Source organism: Topomyia yanbarensis, chromosome 3 (assembly GCF_030247195.1).
Source record: "Topomyia yanbarensis strain Yona2022 chromosome 3, ASM3024719v1, whole genome shotgun sequence".
NCBI classification, from domain to species: Eukaryota; Metazoa; Arthropoda; class Insecta; order Diptera; family Culicidae; genus Topomyia; species Topomyia yanbarensis.
This window is the reverse complement of record NC_080672.1, coordinates 150,347,613-150,366,261: the sequence shown is the minus strand read 5'-3', so window position 1 is coordinate 150,366,261 and position 18,649 is coordinate 150,347,613. Positions and strand designations below refer to the sequence as shown.

General features: G+C 37.9%; 1 protein-coding gene across 4 annotated transcripts in view; it reads left to right on the top strand.

Moving 5' to 3' along the window:
• The window catches only part of LOC131690591 (phospholipase B1, membrane-associated-like), a 32,462-nt gene extending 15,063 nt beyond the window's left edge, over positions 1 to 17,399 (top strand). For all 4 annotated transcript variants that reach the window (XM_058976491.1, XM_058976490.1, XM_058976488.1 and 1 more), the window contains exons 3-7: positions 4,940 to 5,118; positions 5,621 to 6,063; positions 16,691 to 16,808; positions 16,896 to 16,972; positions 17,044 to 17,399. In XM_058976491.1, coding sequence (XP_058832474.1) covers positions 4,940 to 5,118; positions 5,621 to 6,063; positions 16,691 to 16,808; positions 16,896 to 16,972; positions 17,044 to 17,179 — 953 coding nt within the window. In that variant the 3' untranslated portion in view covers positions 17,180 to 17,399. The remainder of the gene's footprint in view (positions 1 to 4,939; positions 5,119 to 5,620; positions 6,064 to 16,690; positions 16,809 to 16,895; positions 16,973 to 17,043) is intronic.
• The last annotated feature ends 1,250 nt before the right edge of the window (positions 17,400 to 18,649 follow it).

Here is an 18,649-nt window from a genome sequence, read left to right as displayed (position 1 = left end):
GAAGGTGAAAATTTTTCACTACCGTCAGTTTTCTATTAAATTGATTTCGAAATTTGAAGTATGAAATTATACATAACGTATGGAATATGAAGCTGTAATACACCGCGAAGTCAGTGATTGCAGCCGGAACATGGAGCCAGGAAATGCACAGGTACTGGTACTAAACTGTAGCTGCCTGGAGAAGTAGGGGAGTGTCAGCATGGGAAGAATGGAGCGTATTATTGAGAGCGGAAGATTTAACGAAGACTTGCTGGACATTAAGACAGAAGCGTGTGAAAGCGGCTTTTGTTGTTTTGATGGACAAAATAGCATGATATGCGTTCCACCGGAGGATATGCAGACACCACGGATTTCCCGGTGAGCCTGTTCCGTTTTTATCCATACAGGGAGTAGCATGATGATTTCTATTAGTGAAAGCTATTAGTCTCTATACATGTTTTAAATTGTTTTTTTCGATATTTTTTTTTATTCATTTCGTTTATTTGATAGGCAGTTGAGCGCTGGAGGATCCGACCAGCGACAGTCGTTTTTTCGCTTGTTTAGTGCTAACCCTCATGTCGGAGACAGTGCGTATTATAGCGCATCATTGTACGAATAATGCGCAATACTTCCGACGTGATTCCCTTGCTTAAAATAAAAGAAATACGATTGTCGCTGGTCAGATTTTTCAGTTTTCAACAGCAGCCAGAATAGTTTGGAAAAACATCTGGATTACTCGGCCGCAAATTAAGAGCGAGTAAAGGCGCTTTAACCAAGGCTTATTAGCCAGGGCAAGGTGTAAATACCTCTGTCCCATCCCAAAGGACCAAAGGAGTGACATTAACCTTCTTAGCCAAGTCACTCCCAACGATTTTTATGATTATTATTATTATTATTTCCCCTTTAAACTGAAATGGTCGGTACGGTTGTCCTCGTTTCTTCCTCCTTTAATATTCAAAACAATTCGTTAATTGACTTATTCATTAAATGAATAATTTAATTGCCGTCTAATTTTGAAACATCTTCAAACCCAACTCTGCACAGTAGGCCTGGCCGTTTTAATATTTGCGACATATGAAAATATGCTTCAAATATTAATATTGACAAGAAAAGCACTACAGAATAACTGCAGTGTTTTCCAGGATGCTTTTCAATACTGGCTGTGTAAGGGTTAGAATAGAATAGAATAGAGGCCCACAGGGCCGAATCTCTTATACCATTCGACTCAGTTCGTCGAGATTGAAAAAAGTCTGTATGTGTGTGTATTTGTATTTGTATGTGCCAAACACTCTTACCGATTTTTCTCAGAGATGGCTGGACCGATTTGCACAAACTTATTCTCAAATGAAAGGTACAATCTTCTCATTGAATTTTTATTGATCGGACTCTTGGTTCCGCAATTACCGGTTAAAGAGTACGATCACACAGCAAATTCCCATATAAACTGCTACCACCATGCTGTCCAAATGCAATACATATTAAAATGTGCATACCTAGATCATTATTGACCCATCGAAGTCACCTTGACCACGTTGACCACCTATGACGGTTCTTAATGCTCCCGCGGAAGTTGCTAACTCCTTAAGTTAATGTCATACCTATTTCTCAGCAAACTCTTCACCGATTTTTACAAACTTGGTCTCAAATGAAAGGTCACGTTCCCATTGGCTGCTATAGAATTTCTAATTAATCTTAATTCCGGTTCCGGAAATACAGGGTGATGAATTCGAACATACAGCTAGTCCCGATTTCAACGTATATGTGAGCTGTGAACAGCTGCTTAGATTTGTAGTTCTAGGTCACTTATAGTCATTTAAAGTCTCTTTGGCCACATTGGCCACCATTGACGGCTCCGGAAACCCCGGCGGAGGTATCCAAATTCAGAATAACAGCTATATCGATTTTTCAGTGATGACTTCACCGATTATTGATTTGATTTTGCTTAGTCTCTAATGAACGGTGCACAGTGTTTTAAAACGCCGTTTTCACGTTCAAAATTCAATAACTCCTGAACCGTTGGATTTGGCGATTAGGCTTCTTTGAAGAAGTTTCTGGATATAAAAAGACGCATCTTTTGATGTAATGAGTTAAGTGATTAATTCTCCTAAAAGTGAGATATAAATTCATTTCTATTTTTATTTTTATTGTGAAGAACTTTACTGAAGATACTAAAGCTCTATATAGCAAGGGTAGCGAGATATGGAGGGTTACTTGCGATAGACCCCTTAAAAACAGTTTTTCTAACATAACTTCTTACGATTATTTTTTATATTAAAAGGGTCTTCTACAAAGTTGTTCAGGGCGATAAAATCCATATTTTTGGTGAAGATGATGAATATGTAGTTTGAAACAAAAAAGTTATTTTAAACCGCAGTATTGCGTTTCCAAAACTGTTATTAAATGCCATTTCGATCCGAATTCTGGTTGCGGAGTTACGGGTTGTGGTCACATTGAAAACTCTTATTCAAACCGATACCGCAATGAACACAAAAAGGATTTTTTCGGTAAAATGGGACCAAACATTTTGCATTTGTAGTTCTTGATTATTGACTTCCCATCGAAGTCGTGTTGATCACATTAACCACTATAGACGTTGTTAAAAAAATACTTCTTTTTGCCTTTCTCATATAGAAAGGTTATGCAATCACTCTGAAAATCGGCCTGGAGTGCCGAGTGTCATATGCCTTTCGACGCAGTTCGTCGAGATCGGAAAATGTCTGTGTGTATGTATGTATGCATGTATGTATGTGTGTAAAAGAAAGGTACAACCTTCCCATCGGCTGCTATTAAATGTTTTCTTGATTGGACTTACGGTTCCGGAGTTATGAGTTGAATAGTGCGGCCACACAGCAAAATCCCTTGTAAACTGAACTGGAAAATGCGCAAAGGGAGCAGAGTAAAGGAAAATTTCAAAACAGAATTTGTATTTTTGATGCCAAATGACTTTAAAATTTAACGTCGAGATTTAATGCAATCTCAAAAAAAAAAAAATTACAAAAATTGACTTTTTTAACTTTGGCACATTTTTGCCTTTCTCATATAGAAAGGTTATGTAATCACTCTGAAAATCGTCAACCTAATCCCGACCAATTTTTTACTTGTATAGGTGTTCTGTATTTTAACAGGGGCGTAGCAATAGGTATGCGGTGAGCGATTGCCCCCCCCCCCACATTGCACACCACATTTATCGAAACCCCCTACCTCCCCTCAAGTCCCACCCATCAAGCCACTCCCCCCATCAAGCCATCTACCCTCAAAGTACCTCATTAGATCCTCCTCAAACGACCAGCTCATACACCCTCTCCAGAGCCATTGGCATTTGAAAATGAAAACTTGCACCACTGATGCTGAGTTCGCATGGACCTTCGATCAACAACAAGCGTTCGAGAAAATAAAAGAATTGCTGATACCCGACCGTTGCTTGTGCTGAATGGCCAGAACGCGGAGGTTAAACTGCATACAGACGCTTCGAGCGTGGGTTTAGTAAGTATTCTATTGCAGAAAGTAAAGTATGGCTGCAAACCAGTAGGAATTCCAGCAAGAAAACGTCAAAAACGGAAGCTGTATATCACAGTTACGAACTAGAAATGCTGGCTGTGGTGGTGACAAAAAACCTAAAAATCAATGTCCTGAAATGTTTTTGTAAATATTTATTTTCCTCTGCTCTTAGTTTGAATAAAAGTATCTCAAAATTTTATGATTGTCGGTTGAAAATGATTTTTAACATGTCGTTAAAGCAAGTGATGTCGAGGATTTTTGTTCAATTCAATTCATATGCATTCGTACCTTCGAATTTCAAATGGCGATATCTCAAGAACAACACGGCCGATTGGAGTAGTTTTTAGTTCGTTGGAGAGAAAAATAAATATGCTGAACGACGGCGCTGGTAAGTGGTAAGGGTGACCGCCACTCATTCCAGTTGACCTGGGTTCAATTCCAGCCGAGGTCTTTGAGATTTTTCTGAGGCGAAAAAATCTGTGGTCACGTGTTTCTTCGGAAAGGAAGTAAAGCCCCGTTGGTCCCCGGTCCATGAGTTGATGAATCGATATTTAGTATGGGTATGTTCCATTGACACTCCTGCTAGAAAGTGCAAAACTAGTGCCTCCACTACACCGGTGCACATCAATCGAAATTCCCATTACTAACAAATATCCTCCTCCCGTGATACTCGTGGAGTGCGCAGTAGTACATACGGCCTCTCGCAAAAGCAAGTATCGGGCTAACCATTCCTTCCCTTTCCTTCCGCGATCTACGTTCGGGCCTGGCCGGCGCCGGTATTGGTCAATAAACACTTTAGGAATACCAGGGGTTGCACATTGAAAGATGTTTCGCTACTACCAAGCAAAATTATCTACTGATTCCCTGTGCAATCTTCATCTAGTCCAGATAGATAACAGAGTAGCAGCCAGGGGTGGTCGCACAAGCTCAAGCTCAAGCTCAAGCTCAAGCTCAAGATCAAGAAGAACAAATATGCTGAACTGTAGAAATGAGTTTTTAGTGCAAAAATCATTTACGTTGGTTCTGCGTCAAGAAAACGTAATTGAGAAATTCATCGTTATATCGGTAATTTATGTTTATATGACTTCCAATGTTTAAGATGGTCACTTATCAAAATTTGAGTAGTTTCTAGATATACACATTTTTGCGCCGAAGTTGTTTTATCTATGAATCTTCTTACAATTTGGTTGCCTAAACAACATCCATTTCTGCTATCCGATGTGATTGGCTTCTATTATTAACGTGTATATTAACCCTTTAACGCCCAACGTCTTCAAATGGATTTACATAAAAGTAGTCGAAAAACACAATTAAGAAATTTCAAAACTGATAGCAGAAATGAATTCAGCGACTCAAAATTAGTTAAAACTAAAGGAGCTTTGCATGATTTATTACCTTTTCATACGAATAGTAGCAGCAAAGCCTACTCCAACGATTCTCTAAATTCACCTGTTTCTTTCAGGCGACATCAATGTCATCGCTGCAATGGGGGATTCTCTGACGGCTGCCAGTGGCGCTGCCTCAATCAGTTTCGTAGATCTATATATGGAAAACCGTGGTCTTGCATGGAGCATCGGAGGCCAGTGGAATTGGCGCAATGTAACAACACTGCCGAATATATTGAAGGAATTCAATCCAAAGGTTAGTCATACTTGTGATCATGCGTTTAAAGGTTTCGCAAAGCGTGCTCGGATAAAATCGAAGAAATTAAGTGCCAGCTCCGAGCGAATTCGTTCGATTGAATACATCATTCATCCAATTTCAGTTTTTAAATCTTGAAAATGTTAACGTTACATTCTGTTACTTGTGATAGGACTCGTAATGAATTTTGAAGTTCGTGGGATGAAAAAAATATTCGCCTTTTGGTCGATTCGAAATGATTGTTCGATTTTTTAATTACCTGGGTCAGCCCACCGTTTAAGTTTTGCTGCTTTTTTCGGTAGCAAGAAAGTGTTGAACTGATGGTGTAATCATGGTAATTGATATTCCTGAGGTGCGGTTTAGGCACTTATGAGTGTATATTGCGCGGTCGTTTCGTTGAAATGGAATAATTATAACGATTTTATGTAACCGATTTATTTCGATGATGTCGCAAAAGACACAAAAAACCAATCTAATTATGCGTGTTCTCCACTTTTCATAGCTCATCGGCTACTCTCTTGGAGATTCATACCCCTTCCATCGGGAAACTCAGTTTAACATGGCCGAAATCGGAGCCGTTTCGTACGATATGCCGTTTATGGCACGATCTCTAGTCAAGCGTATTCGTTCCGATCCCCGAGTGGATTTCAAACGAGACTGGAAGTTAATTACCATCTCTATCGGTGGGAACGATATTTGCTCGTTTGTGTGCACCATGCAGAACCCGGAGGACCTCCCAGAGAAACATCGCCTACGAATGATCAAAGCGTTGCAGTATCTGCGAGATAATATGCCACGGACGTTGGTGAATTTGGTCTCGATTCCGTCAGTTGAAACGGTGGTCTCATTGAATCCGAAACCACCAATCTGTCAGACGTTGCACTATGGTGAATGCTCCTGCTGGGTTGGGAAACTGTACAACCAGAGTGACGTGTCGAGAACAAGGTAGGTTATGCGTTGTATTTTAAGGGATTTTATATATTAAGGTCGGTCAAAAATTGATTTTTTGACATTATAAATGTCTTACTCCACCGTCTTGAGCTATGCGTCGTTCTAAAATATCTCCTATTTAGGGTTCGTCGCAAAATCTGCGGTGCGGTGAGACACTTTTTCCCGCAGATGCGGTGCGGGAAGGAGCTTTTACCGCGTGGTTTTTTCGCAACCACCCGCAAAAAAATTGATAATGTGATAATTTTGATTATTCTAAATTGATAAACAGACTGCTATTACGAAAGAAAATCTAGCTGTGTCCAAAATATTTTGACGCTATTATTTTTACGACATATTTTGGACTAGTTATTTTATACTTCTAAGTAAAACTTCACAAACTAACCATTTCAAATACATAAAATGCAAGATCAGAAAAGAGACAAAATTATTAGATCATTTAAAAACAATAAATTTGCACTCTTACATCCAATTTAAAAGTGCATCACTTCTCCCGATTTCTGTTGGAAATCGTGGAATTATGAATCGTTTTCGGTATCAATTTTTCAACTGTGAATTTTGACTAATTTAACGAAATTAGAGATGAATTAATTATGCTGGGACTTAAACACAATTATCTTCATCAAACCAAACGAATTTAGAGTAATTGGCAGTAAAGGATACAAATGTATGAAAGCGTTCAAAATAAGGAGGGGTCCAAATTAGGATGACTATTCTATCATTCGTTCATCAACATCGTATTTCTATCTTCTTTGATTGCAGTGTAAATTCAATGTGCATTTTTCTGCAGTCAATTTTATTGGACTCTTTCTCAAAAAATATGCTACATAACTTTTTTCGTGTACTTCCATTCAAATTTACTATAATTTTCTACCCAATTAAGTCCTAATATTTCCAGTTAGGACTATTTTGTAGCTTTTAGCCTTTCTCATAAAGAAAGGATATGCAATCACTCTGAAAACCGACTTTTTCACTGAGGCCCGGAGGGCCGAGTCTCATATACTATTCGACTCAGTTCGTCGAAATTGACAAATGTCTGTATGTGTGTGTGTTTTCAAATCTCACTCACTTTTATCAGAGATGGCTGAACCGAATCGCTTAAACTTGATTTCAAATGAAAGGTATAACGCTCCCATAAGCTGCTATTGAATTTTTTGCCGATCGGACTTCTGGTTCCGGAGTTACTGGTTGAAAAGTGCGGTCACCCAGCAAATTCCAATATAAAATGGTAACACCATGATGTCCAAATGGTGTAATACATATCAAAAAGGGTGCAAAATAACTCGGATTTGCGGGTCTAGATCACTAATGACCATTCTAAGCAGCTTTGACCACATTGGCCACCTATGACGGTTCTTGATGCCACCAGGTACTTTCCAAGTTCGTCAGGTAATTTATGACCGATTTTTATAAACTTGGTTTCAAATGAAAGATACAATACTCCCATGGACTACGAATTTCATTCGTATTTGACATTTGGTTCTGGAATTACAGGTTTTTTATTGCGACCACATAGGAATTTCCCATATAAACCGATACAATCGTAATACTTCAAAGGTTAAAAATCCATTTCTATTTGCAAATCAAGATAACATCATTTTTATTTACAAGACTGGATTACTGATGACCAATCAAAGATTCTTTGAATATAATGTCCACTATCAACAGTTCCGAAATTTTCGGGTTCTGGAGGTATTCCAGAATTCGTCACATCGATTACTCGGTGATGACTGAACCGATTTTCACAAACCAAATGTCAAATGGTGGGTATAGTATGCGGTTGGGTGTTGCATACTCCATCAGCCCCCTCTCAGCTTCCCCTCACACCATCTCTTTCTACATGAAACCTCCCCACCCCCCCCCCCCCCCCTCTCTCCCCTTTGACCTACATTCTCTTCATCCGCCATATACATTTTTAGAGAATTTCGTCCCATAGCCATATATTATAAGTGAATTTGGAGTCGCTCAGCTCAAATTTGATATCGAAAAGATCAGATCAATTCATCTTATAGTGATAAATTGATTTTGTCACACATTTTATGATATAAGTTTTGCCAATAGTTGGTAATGAATACGAATGAGAACATAAACTATCCGATTTCATTATCGTCAATTCGGTTTATTTGTTTATTTGTTGTACCGTCACCAACAGACCCCTCGGCCCCAATGATGGTTAATTAAACTAATTACATTTCAGAATACGCATTATTTAGTTTTTATCAAATCCCTTGTCAGGTTAAAGTCAAACGCCGTCACCACACTGTTAAACACACGCTGGAGTCCGGTAACAGCGCTCTGGCGCCCATAGTTAGTTCTCCTGAACGGGACTCGCAGAAGAGTTATTGCGCAGAGCTCGAACGCGAGCTTGAAGATCGAGGCGTCCGAGGATTGTAGGGCAATCCACCCTGGCAGACAGTAAGTCCGAGACGAACAGGGCTCGAGAGCAGTGCCTCCGGATACTTAGAGTATCGAACTGTATTAATTGACAACGGTTTTCGTAGCTTGGAAGCTGAAATCTGTTTTGCCAAGGTAGATGTCGGAGTGCAAAGCGTATGAACCGGCGTTGGACGGTCTCGATTCTGTCGACACCGTTCTGGTAGAAAGGGTTCCAAACAGCAGAACAATATTCCAGTGTTGAGCGAATAAGCGCAATAGAGAGATTTTAAACAGTATACGTCCTTAAAGTTTTTCGCTATTCGGAAGATGAACCCAAGCTGTCTTGATGCCTTATCCACAATGGATGATGTATGTGGTTTGAACGTTAGTGCCGAATCCATGATGACTCCGAGATCCTTGACGTTAGAGTGTCTTGGAATACTCGAGTCGAAGAGATGATAGCTAAACTGAATCGGATGGCGTTTCCGCGTGAACGTAACGATTGAGCATTTGCTCGGGTTTAAAACCATTCTGTTTAGATCACACCACGTTCCAAAGCTCTCCAATTCATTCTGAAGAAACTCGGCATCGGTTTTATCCCGTATTTGTCGAAACATTTTCATGTCGTCGGCGAAAGAAAGGCGGGGTCCTTGTAATTTGATGTTGACGTCATTAAAGTAGAGGAGGAATATCACTGGACCGAGATGGCTGTAGCGAAGAATGGTGTAGAAAGACAGTCCTTAATGCTGAGTTGGAATTGCCTTCCATCGAGGTAGGAACGAAACCAGCGCAGTAGTTTTCCATGAATACCGAGTTTGTCCAGCTTCGCTATTGCGATATCATTATTGATTTTGTCGAAGGCCGCAGATAAATCCATGTAAATAGCATCGGTTTGCAATCCGTCAGCGAATCCATCGAGTATATATGTTGTGAACGAGAGCAGGTTAGTCGTTGTCGATCGTTTAGGCATAAAACCGTGTTGGTCGTCTGCAATGTAGTGTTTGCAGTGAAAGAAAATAGGGTCTAAGACAAGGGTCTACGCCAAAACGGCTTATTTTAGGTCAATAGTATCTTCGGAGAATTTAATGGAGGCAATATGCCCTTTCTTTTGGTATTGTGCTTTTGCTGATTAATCCCCCTATGAGTGAGATACTTTCACAAATTTTCTTGGAAGTGATTATATCGAAATGATGCCTTCAGCAAATTTGTAGTTCTTACTTTTGCGAATAACTTTACTGAAGACTTCAAATATCTATTTTAAATACTTTAAAGGTTATGGATTGTTGTTTGTTGGGATTACCCTTTGTCGCCTATTTATTGTTCAATTTATTAATAATCCATTTAAATACGCCAAACATTATCTCGATAAAACGAATTTTGTATTTCATTTTTCTATCTACGATCACTAGAAATAATCACCTAACACTTCCAAGTTGTCTGGAAGGAACTTGATAACTTATCAGTGCAAAAATGTTCATTTGTGCGAACCATCTGACTGCAATTTTTCTAACTTATAACCATCGGATCGATCTGAAACATATCGGAAAATATAAAGCGAAATAAATAACTCCAAGCAACGTAGACAAGAGAAGGTTTTGGGGTTTAACACCATACAACCCCCCCCCCCCCCCCCCCCACACCACACCAAAAAAAAATTGGATTGAAGTTGAAAATTTATTGATGCAGACTGATTTAATTCAATATTACAATAACAATTATCTGATCCGTACATTGATAACCTGTTGTTGTAAACATGATGAGGACTTTTAATAAATTGTCAGAATGGGGTCCTGATATGTAACTGATCTATTGGTCTTGATTTCACAGTTGTCTAATAGCAAATTCCTGCCTGAAAACATTCCAATAGAGAATTCCAGAGTTTTGTATTCAATCATAATCCTCAGATTTCTTTTCGAATTGAGCTCGCTTTTGTGGAGATGTACTGTAATAAGGGTCTTTATTTAATAAGAAGCGAAGTTAAAATTGATTTAATGTCAGCTCACCAAAAAAATGCATAACTTTCAACATTTGCTAAAAATGTTTTTGCCTTTCTCATTCACTCTAAAATTCGTCAATCTAATCCTGTCCCGGAGGGCCGAGGGTCATATGCCAATCGACTCAGTTCGTCGAGATCGGAAAATGTCTGTGTGTGTATGTATGTGTGTGTATGTGGAAAAAATGTGACCTTTGTTTCTCAGAGATGGCCGGACCGATATGCACAAAGTTAGTCTCAAATGAAAGGTACAACCTTGCCATCGGCTGCTAAAATCAAATTTGTATTTTTGATGCCAAATGACTTTAAAATGCATGAAACATTGAGATTTGATGTAAACTCGAAAAAAATAATGACTTTGGTACATTTTTGGCTTTCTCATATAGAAAGGTTACGCAATCACTCTAAAAATCGTCAATCATACCGGCCCGGAGGGAGTATGCAGTGAGGGGTTGCTACTTTAAAATTAAAACTAGTTTAAAATTTCTTAACAAGTTGAAAATTTTCGGAAGGACCTGGACCTCCCGGATCTTTCTCCATGATCCGCCGCTGGTTTCAAGCGAAGTTTCAGTATCACATAGTATCTCAAGATCGTGGCTGTCGATCCATTGTATGTATGTGCAAATCGTACTGAACATGTAATATTCATTTCCACCATTGTATTGAAATAACCAGCCATGGAATCGTAGTCTGGACAAATGAGAAAAGCACAATTGCACCACTAGGTGGATTAAAACAGGTTTTTATTTTGGGGATGCGTCGAGTTGAGACGAAATTGTAATATGATTAATATGAGGATAACACTTTCCGAATGTAGAGAGAAATTTATACAAAATTAAGATTTCCAATCGACTCTAGCAGGTCCTGATCGATTTTGATGAGCATTTGATTTTTGTTGTATAATTGGTCATACATATGTATAGGTCAAATGTTCAAAAAATTAAAGGGTTGTGTACAAGACACGACCACGATGACATTAAAAATGCGACCATTTTTGTGAGCTAGCCATATTATTCGTGGATACATCCTGTAATGCCATCGACTTATTTAGGAGTACACACAAAAGGTAACAAATCGTATCCTCTGCGGAATCTACTACACAATTGGTTTGATTATTTCCCAACAAATCGTGCAAAAATCTGTTTGTTCCATACAGCACCGCGCAAATAATTGACGTTGGAAAACAAACCGGCAACTTCAGTTGCCAAAGAAACGATCGAAGCATTTTTCCGTCAATGTCACTTTTCTGATTCAAATTTTTGTAGGTATTTTCTTGCTTCCATCCAATTAGTCAGTTTATTTGTTTTATCGCACATTTTTGGGATATTATTATACAAGATAACTAACCCGATAAGAGAGAAGTTATTTACCAAAGCACGAAATGGAAATTTCATTTGTAAATATTTCTGAGAACGATTTTGTGGTCCTAATAAGGACAGTTTGTTATTAATATTATTTCGCCGTTTCCTTGCCAATAACAATGCGACTTCTGTACGCGTCTAGTGATGGAGGCAATTTTGAGAGCGCCTTTATTTGTTGCTGCTAACGGGGAGCGTTCCTTCCAGGAACTAACGAAGCGGGTCGCCAGCGGTAAACGAACTGATTTTAACGAAGATCAAATGCAAACTGAAAACATTTTCCTTCAGTCATTTCATTTTACGTATCTCAGATGTGGTTCATCGCCAAAAAGGCGGTGCTAACGAGTAAACCACCAATCAAAGCACGGCTAATTAATGCTTTTACAAAATCATTTCTATCAAAATTTACGGTAATCGTATCCTCTACGGAATCTGCTACACAATTGTTATGATTATTTCCCAAATCACGAAAGAATCTGTTTGTTCCGTACAGTACAGCGGCAATTATTGGCCGTTTGTTTATGAGAACCGTTTAGGTACGTACGTCCGTACACTACTCGTCGACCATCAAGTATCGAATGATAAAGCAAAAAGGAAATTCAGCATAATTTATAACTTTTGTTTTGTTTGATTGACCTCTTAAATGCTCTGTATTGACGGCTCTGCTCGGAATAGCCGCCTCGTGTATGCACATTTCCCCTTTTTTCGTGAAATTTTTCAATTTTAATTCAACCGATTTTCAACAGAATACTTATATAGTACATCAATATAATTAGCAATTATATTCAAATCAGGTGTTTCTGAATCGATTGGTGTATAAATGATTGAAATCCGTCAACTAATTGCGAAGTTATAACCGTACAAACCTTACATAGTTTCCTTACATAAGAGATTTTCAAAATTTAGAATGACACCCAGCCCCAGATAGTGGAGTAAGACATTTTTAATGTCAAAAAATAAATGTTGTTCACCTCATACAACAGGTTTCCTTGATGCCTGTAACACTGGGTATTCTTGATCCCTGTTACACTGGGTATTCTTGATCCCTATCATTATTTCTCTCAAATACTTTTGAAATGTATAAAAATAGAAAAACATCATTTTCATAACGTACCTGGCGCTATTAACCCTCCGGCACTCGCGCCGCTGTATTTTGTGCAACACCTTCAGAAACACTAGCGAAATCTTCTTTCAGCACCAGCGGCTGCTCGTTCGGGGAGCCAATCGCGCGAGTGCCGGAGGGTTAATTGATCTAAAATGTGTTTTTTTTTCGTGAACAAATGATGGTATAAGTTATTAAAGGTTGAAAATGTCAGTTAAACAGCATATATTTACCGCAAATACTTGTCTCGACTTTCTACTGTGGTTAGTTTGTCGTCCATCTAAAAAGGACTTATTAATTAATTTGTCAGGATAGGTGGTCAGCTGAACTTTCGTATCTATAAGTCACAGTGTGCTTTGTTTCTTTAGGCTTAGTAGGCGGGGGATCCAGTTTTTTTTTTTTTTAATAGCCCGCCTCTTACCCCCACACCAAAAAGCTCACAAACGGAGCCCCCTGGTAGTGGACACATCAGTTCTCAGCGTACAAAAAAAAAGGTCAGCACAACAAAACAAAGTTACGAATCGCGGAAACGCTGAGAACAAAAAAAAACATTACGAGACCGACAAAACACAAAATTTGACAAGAAGCTACGGCGAGTACCCAGCGGAAAAGAATCCTTTTAAGGGTCCCATCGTAGCTTTGCAGGAAGCTCATTATAATTTAAATTTATTTATTACTAATTGCTATAAAAAATGCATTTATCAATTGTTTTTATTAAAAAAATGTTAACCAATTATAGCTAAAGGAATAAGCTCGATTGGTGGTGAACGAAGTTTAAATTAAAAATTCTCCTATTTTATTTTTTAAAATTAGTTTCAATTTTGCTTGGAAACGAGTGCGACATGTTATTTGCTTTAAATCAGTAGGAAGCTGGTTGAATAACTTAGGTCCGATGAAAGAAATGCGTCTTTGACCAAGGTTCGTGGATACTCTGGAGTATAATAAATGATTGGCTTGTCTAGTGCTGTGAGCTCGAATGCCTGGTGTAAATTCTAGATTGTTATGAGCAATAGTATTATGCAAAGCATTGTGGATGTATATTATTGTTTGGTAGTTAGTCAACCCAAGCAAAGGTAAAATGTTATGGGCATTATTATTGTATAACAAAATAGTAGGGTACATAAATGGTTTTTTATAAATAATTTTAAGACATCTGTTTTGAAGCGTTTGTAGCTTTTTCAGATTCGAGATACTGGCACGGCCCCACACAGATACAAGGTAGTTCAGCAATGAGTGGATGTGCGCATAATAAAATTTTAGAAGTACATGCTGGGGAACAAAAGAGCATACTTTACGCATAGCCCCACATAACGATGCAACTTTTCTCTCTATAGATGTGATATGCTCAATCCAGGAGAGTGTGGGGTCTAAGTGAAGTCCTAAATATTTGAAGCAGTTAGTTTCCTGAATTACAGACTGTCCCATTCTTGGGTCTGGATGCACGCCTATAGCTCTTCTAGATGAACGAAACAGCATATATTTAGTTTTTGATAGGTTCAAGGCAAGGCAGTTACCACACATTACAAAAATAGACGCCGGCGTCGGCGGTAAAACATGATGATGAGTTATGTTCTACCATAGACCATGCGGTAGCCTTGGGTGCAACGCCCAACTCCTACTAAGCAGAAGGCAAAGAATTCTTCACATTTCCTTTCGATCATGTCCGTATGAGCCTGCCTAGTCCTAGTTTTCCGTTCTAAGTTTATAACTGGTTCGCTCCAGAATACCTATCCGTCTTCCAATTTCATTGCTTTCGTTTCTCTTAGTCTTAATTTTGCCGAAAATAGCCAACAAAATCGATACAGTAGAACCTTGCGGCAATTAAAACATAGTAACATATACAGTAAAAGGTTTGTGATTGGAATTTATATGAAATTAACGACAGTCAAATACGAATGCAGTGGGGGTAGGTGTACTATTTCCATGCACACAAAATATTGTTTGTCTGGTACTGCGCCAAGAGCGCCAGAAGACCATGCTACGGCCCTGATAATTGATAATATCACAAATATCAGATGCTCATAAAAATCGATCCGGAACTCTACAGTCAAATAGGAAATGCAATTTAAAAAAATTCTTCTTTCGAAAAGTGTTATTCTCGTATTAATCGTATTGAGTTTTTGTCTCACCTCTACACATTCCCAAAACAAACACATTTTCAGCAAATGATGGAAGTTTAGTAGTTTTTCGGTGAGCAGTTCTATGTTTCTTAGACATTCAGCCTATTCCAACTTTGCTTCCCATTCGAAAAATTTACCCCAATCCATATTTCTGTACATTCCTGCAAAGATGAGCTCAACATGATTGAATCGTACTAAATTTGTAATGGACATTTCCACCATTAAATTAAACATAACAAGCCATAAAATCGTAGTTTGGATAAATGAGAAAGGCACAATTTTACCACTAGGTGGATTAAAACAGGTTTTTTTTAAATTTGTTTGAATAAAATCGGTTCATCCATTATTGAGAAACACGAATGAGTTTTTGTCCGTTACATACACACAGGCATTGTCTCAAATCGTCGAGCTGAGTCAATCGCTATATAAGACTCGATTGAGAAAATTTTATACATTTCTTTTATAAGAAATATAAAAATAAGCAAATAAATTGGCCTTAAATCTATTTGTTCATAACTTTTGAAAAATAAATAAGTTATCGTGTCTTTTTCCGGTAATAAATTTTTTTTCCATACATCGAATTGTTTCCGAGTTATCAGTGATTGAAAACTGTTCAATTTTTTATACTTCGAAAGTTCGTGACCTGAAAAAATATGATTTTCAAAAAAAAATAAAAAATACGTGTCAATTATTTTTTGCTAAAGAATGCAAGAAATAAATTCGACGGAATTTAAATTTGGTTGTAAGTCAGACGTAGAATGACCGCAAATATTCATATTTTGCTTTTCTTATGTTCTTTTCCTTATCTTCTTAATTTTTTCTATATTTATTGTCCTGAGCACTACATCACAGAAAGCAAATATGCTGAATCGATTTTTTCCAATTTGTGTAAACAGTCCAATAAAAGTACATTGCAAATTGCTGAAGCACTCAATTTGGCATAAGTGAATATTATTGCTACAATATTACCACTCGTCATGTATCCCATCAGGATCGTGTTTGTATTTACATGTCAACTATAATATGAATGTAATAGACACATCCACAATTAGGTATATTGAACATAACCAGCCATTGAATCAAAGTTTGGATGAATAAGAAAGTCACAATTGCGTTACTTCGTAGAAGAAACCGGTTTTGCTTATTTCTACAAACCCTCAACGGAACTGAACATAAGGGACCATTTATAAATTACGTGACGCAAAAATTCTCCAAAATTGACTTCTCCCTCCCCCCATGTAACAAATTGTTACAAATTTCTATATCCCTCCTTCCCTATTACGTAACAAATTATTTGATTTTTTTCTTCAGTAAAAACTTGTTATGTAAAGTTCTAGCATACTCCTTCTCCCCCAAATGTAATAATATGTCACAATTTGTCGGACCCCCTTCTCCCCCTAAAAGCGTTACGTAATTTATTAGTGGTCTTTAATGCATGTACCATTTTCTCTAAAATTCCAAATATAATGCACTCGGTACGTTACGACTGTGAAGGGAATAATGGAGACTTGAGACAAATGCATGCAGATTTGACCACCCCCCTCCAATCCTCTAATGGAGAAAGCATCCGTGGTACTAGTTCCCGTATTACCGGTTGCAGTATGGTCTATTACAAAATCATAACATTTATATGTCGTTAATCATTATTATCATTAATTATTTCCTAATTCTATAGATGGCGTACAATCCAGGAAAAAATGGCTGAAGTGGAAGAAGAAGTAGTAAAAATGGACGAATTTCGTCGGTTGGATGAGTTCGCAGCTATACATCAACCGTGGTCTACAAAACTCTCAGTAAGCGTTGATATTTTTTCATATTCCTAATTTGATTTTTTTTTGTTCTACTCTTGATCTAATTCTATTGTGAATTGTCACTTACAGCTTAAAATGAACGGACGAGATGTGGATTACTCGCTTTTGGCCTACGACTGTTTTCACATGAGCCAGAAAGGAAACGCGTGAGTAAATTGCTTCATATCATGAGTGCTAGCAAATATATTATCTATTGCATGCATTATGTTGGTTACAGATATGCAGGTACGGCATTATGGAACAACATGCTGCAAGCAGTCGGTAAGAAAAGTCGTAACTGGAAACCACTGTTTGAGGATTTCAGATGTCCTACAGCGAAAGAACCCTATATTTTTACCTATGACAATAGCTAGCGATATGCCATATAAGGTGCAATACGTAATTAAGTTTATTTATTTATGTAGCTCTCACAATGAAATAATTTCAAATAGTTAAAACTTTTCCAGTCTCAGAATTGATTTCAACTAAAGCTGTAAGAAGGTAACAAAAGTAGTAATAGGTTATTAAAGTCTGAGCACCGAACTCACCAGGTTGCTCTTAAGCCATCGAGAAATAAACCAGATCGAGAATCGATTGCTTTAAACTAATAGTTATTTCAGATTGAGAAATTCTTCCGGCTCGGTTCATTGAGCAAACCATTGGACGTTATCCCTTTCGCCCCATTAAGCTCGATGGCTACGGTTTTATTTTTAGTCATATTCGAAAAGATGCGATATCTCAGTCGACAGTGGGGTCGCGGTACACAGAAAAGGTAACTCGAAAATGCAGATTGGTTGTCATCGATAATGCATTTTAGTTTACCCGGTTAAGCAAAGCATGCGCGTGCTTACGTCTACGGTTGCGAGTGTCTGTGCTAAGTATGGTTAGGGAAGAAGTCGTAAAAAATTTGCCGACAGTTTTAATGCACTTGTTTGCAATCGTTTCGATGCGGATTCGAGAGACAATTGAAAATGCAATGTGTAGCACAAATAACATTATCTCACAAAAAATATTCGACTATGCGTGGTTTACATAATGAATCTGCTAAAAAGAAATGGTGTAATGTTGCACAGAATGGATATTGCTATTAGTAGGGGAGAATTGATCAGTAGCTAGTTTCTATAATTGGTAAAGCGAAGTAAAATCTTTCTCTCATAGAAATTATTTTATTTTTAGAATTTGCATTAAATGATATTTTATTATATCAAACTTTGTAAGGATACTCTTATTTAGATTTTTAAAGTACTCATGTATCATGTTACTTCATATCAAGTAGTGAAACGATTTTATACAAAAAGGAATAATGGACTATTCATGGAAAAAACACTGCAATACATTAACCGCAAGATCTAATGTTGGGGAGCATTGATCAAGATATTCAGGGGAACTTGGCCTTGACCAAGTGGCAATAAGCTGATTCTTACTAACGAGCTATTGAGATGGCTGAAATAATATTATTAATAGGTATGTTTTACAGGATCAATGCGTTATCACAACGAAGCCGTGGATATATTATGATTTTAGAATAAGTAAAAATAAGAAAAAAAAAATAAAAATGTCTGTTTGCCAGATCGTAATGACGCAGTTTTCTACGATGTGTTGAGATCCTCTTCATTGGCTGTGAAGCATCGGTCCCTTCTTTATTGGTTGAATGGGTGGGTGTTTATGGTTAATCTGTAAGTGTCGGTGGTTGTTGGAGTTGTCTGCAAGACGAGTTTTGACTAGTTGCTTCAGCGCATGTAGTAGGCCGTCTGGTTACAGAACTGGCATGTAGAGGTCTAACCAGGATATGTGATCTGCGTTGCTTGCTTAGGGGGAACTGGGCCAATTCGGACCTAGCAAGG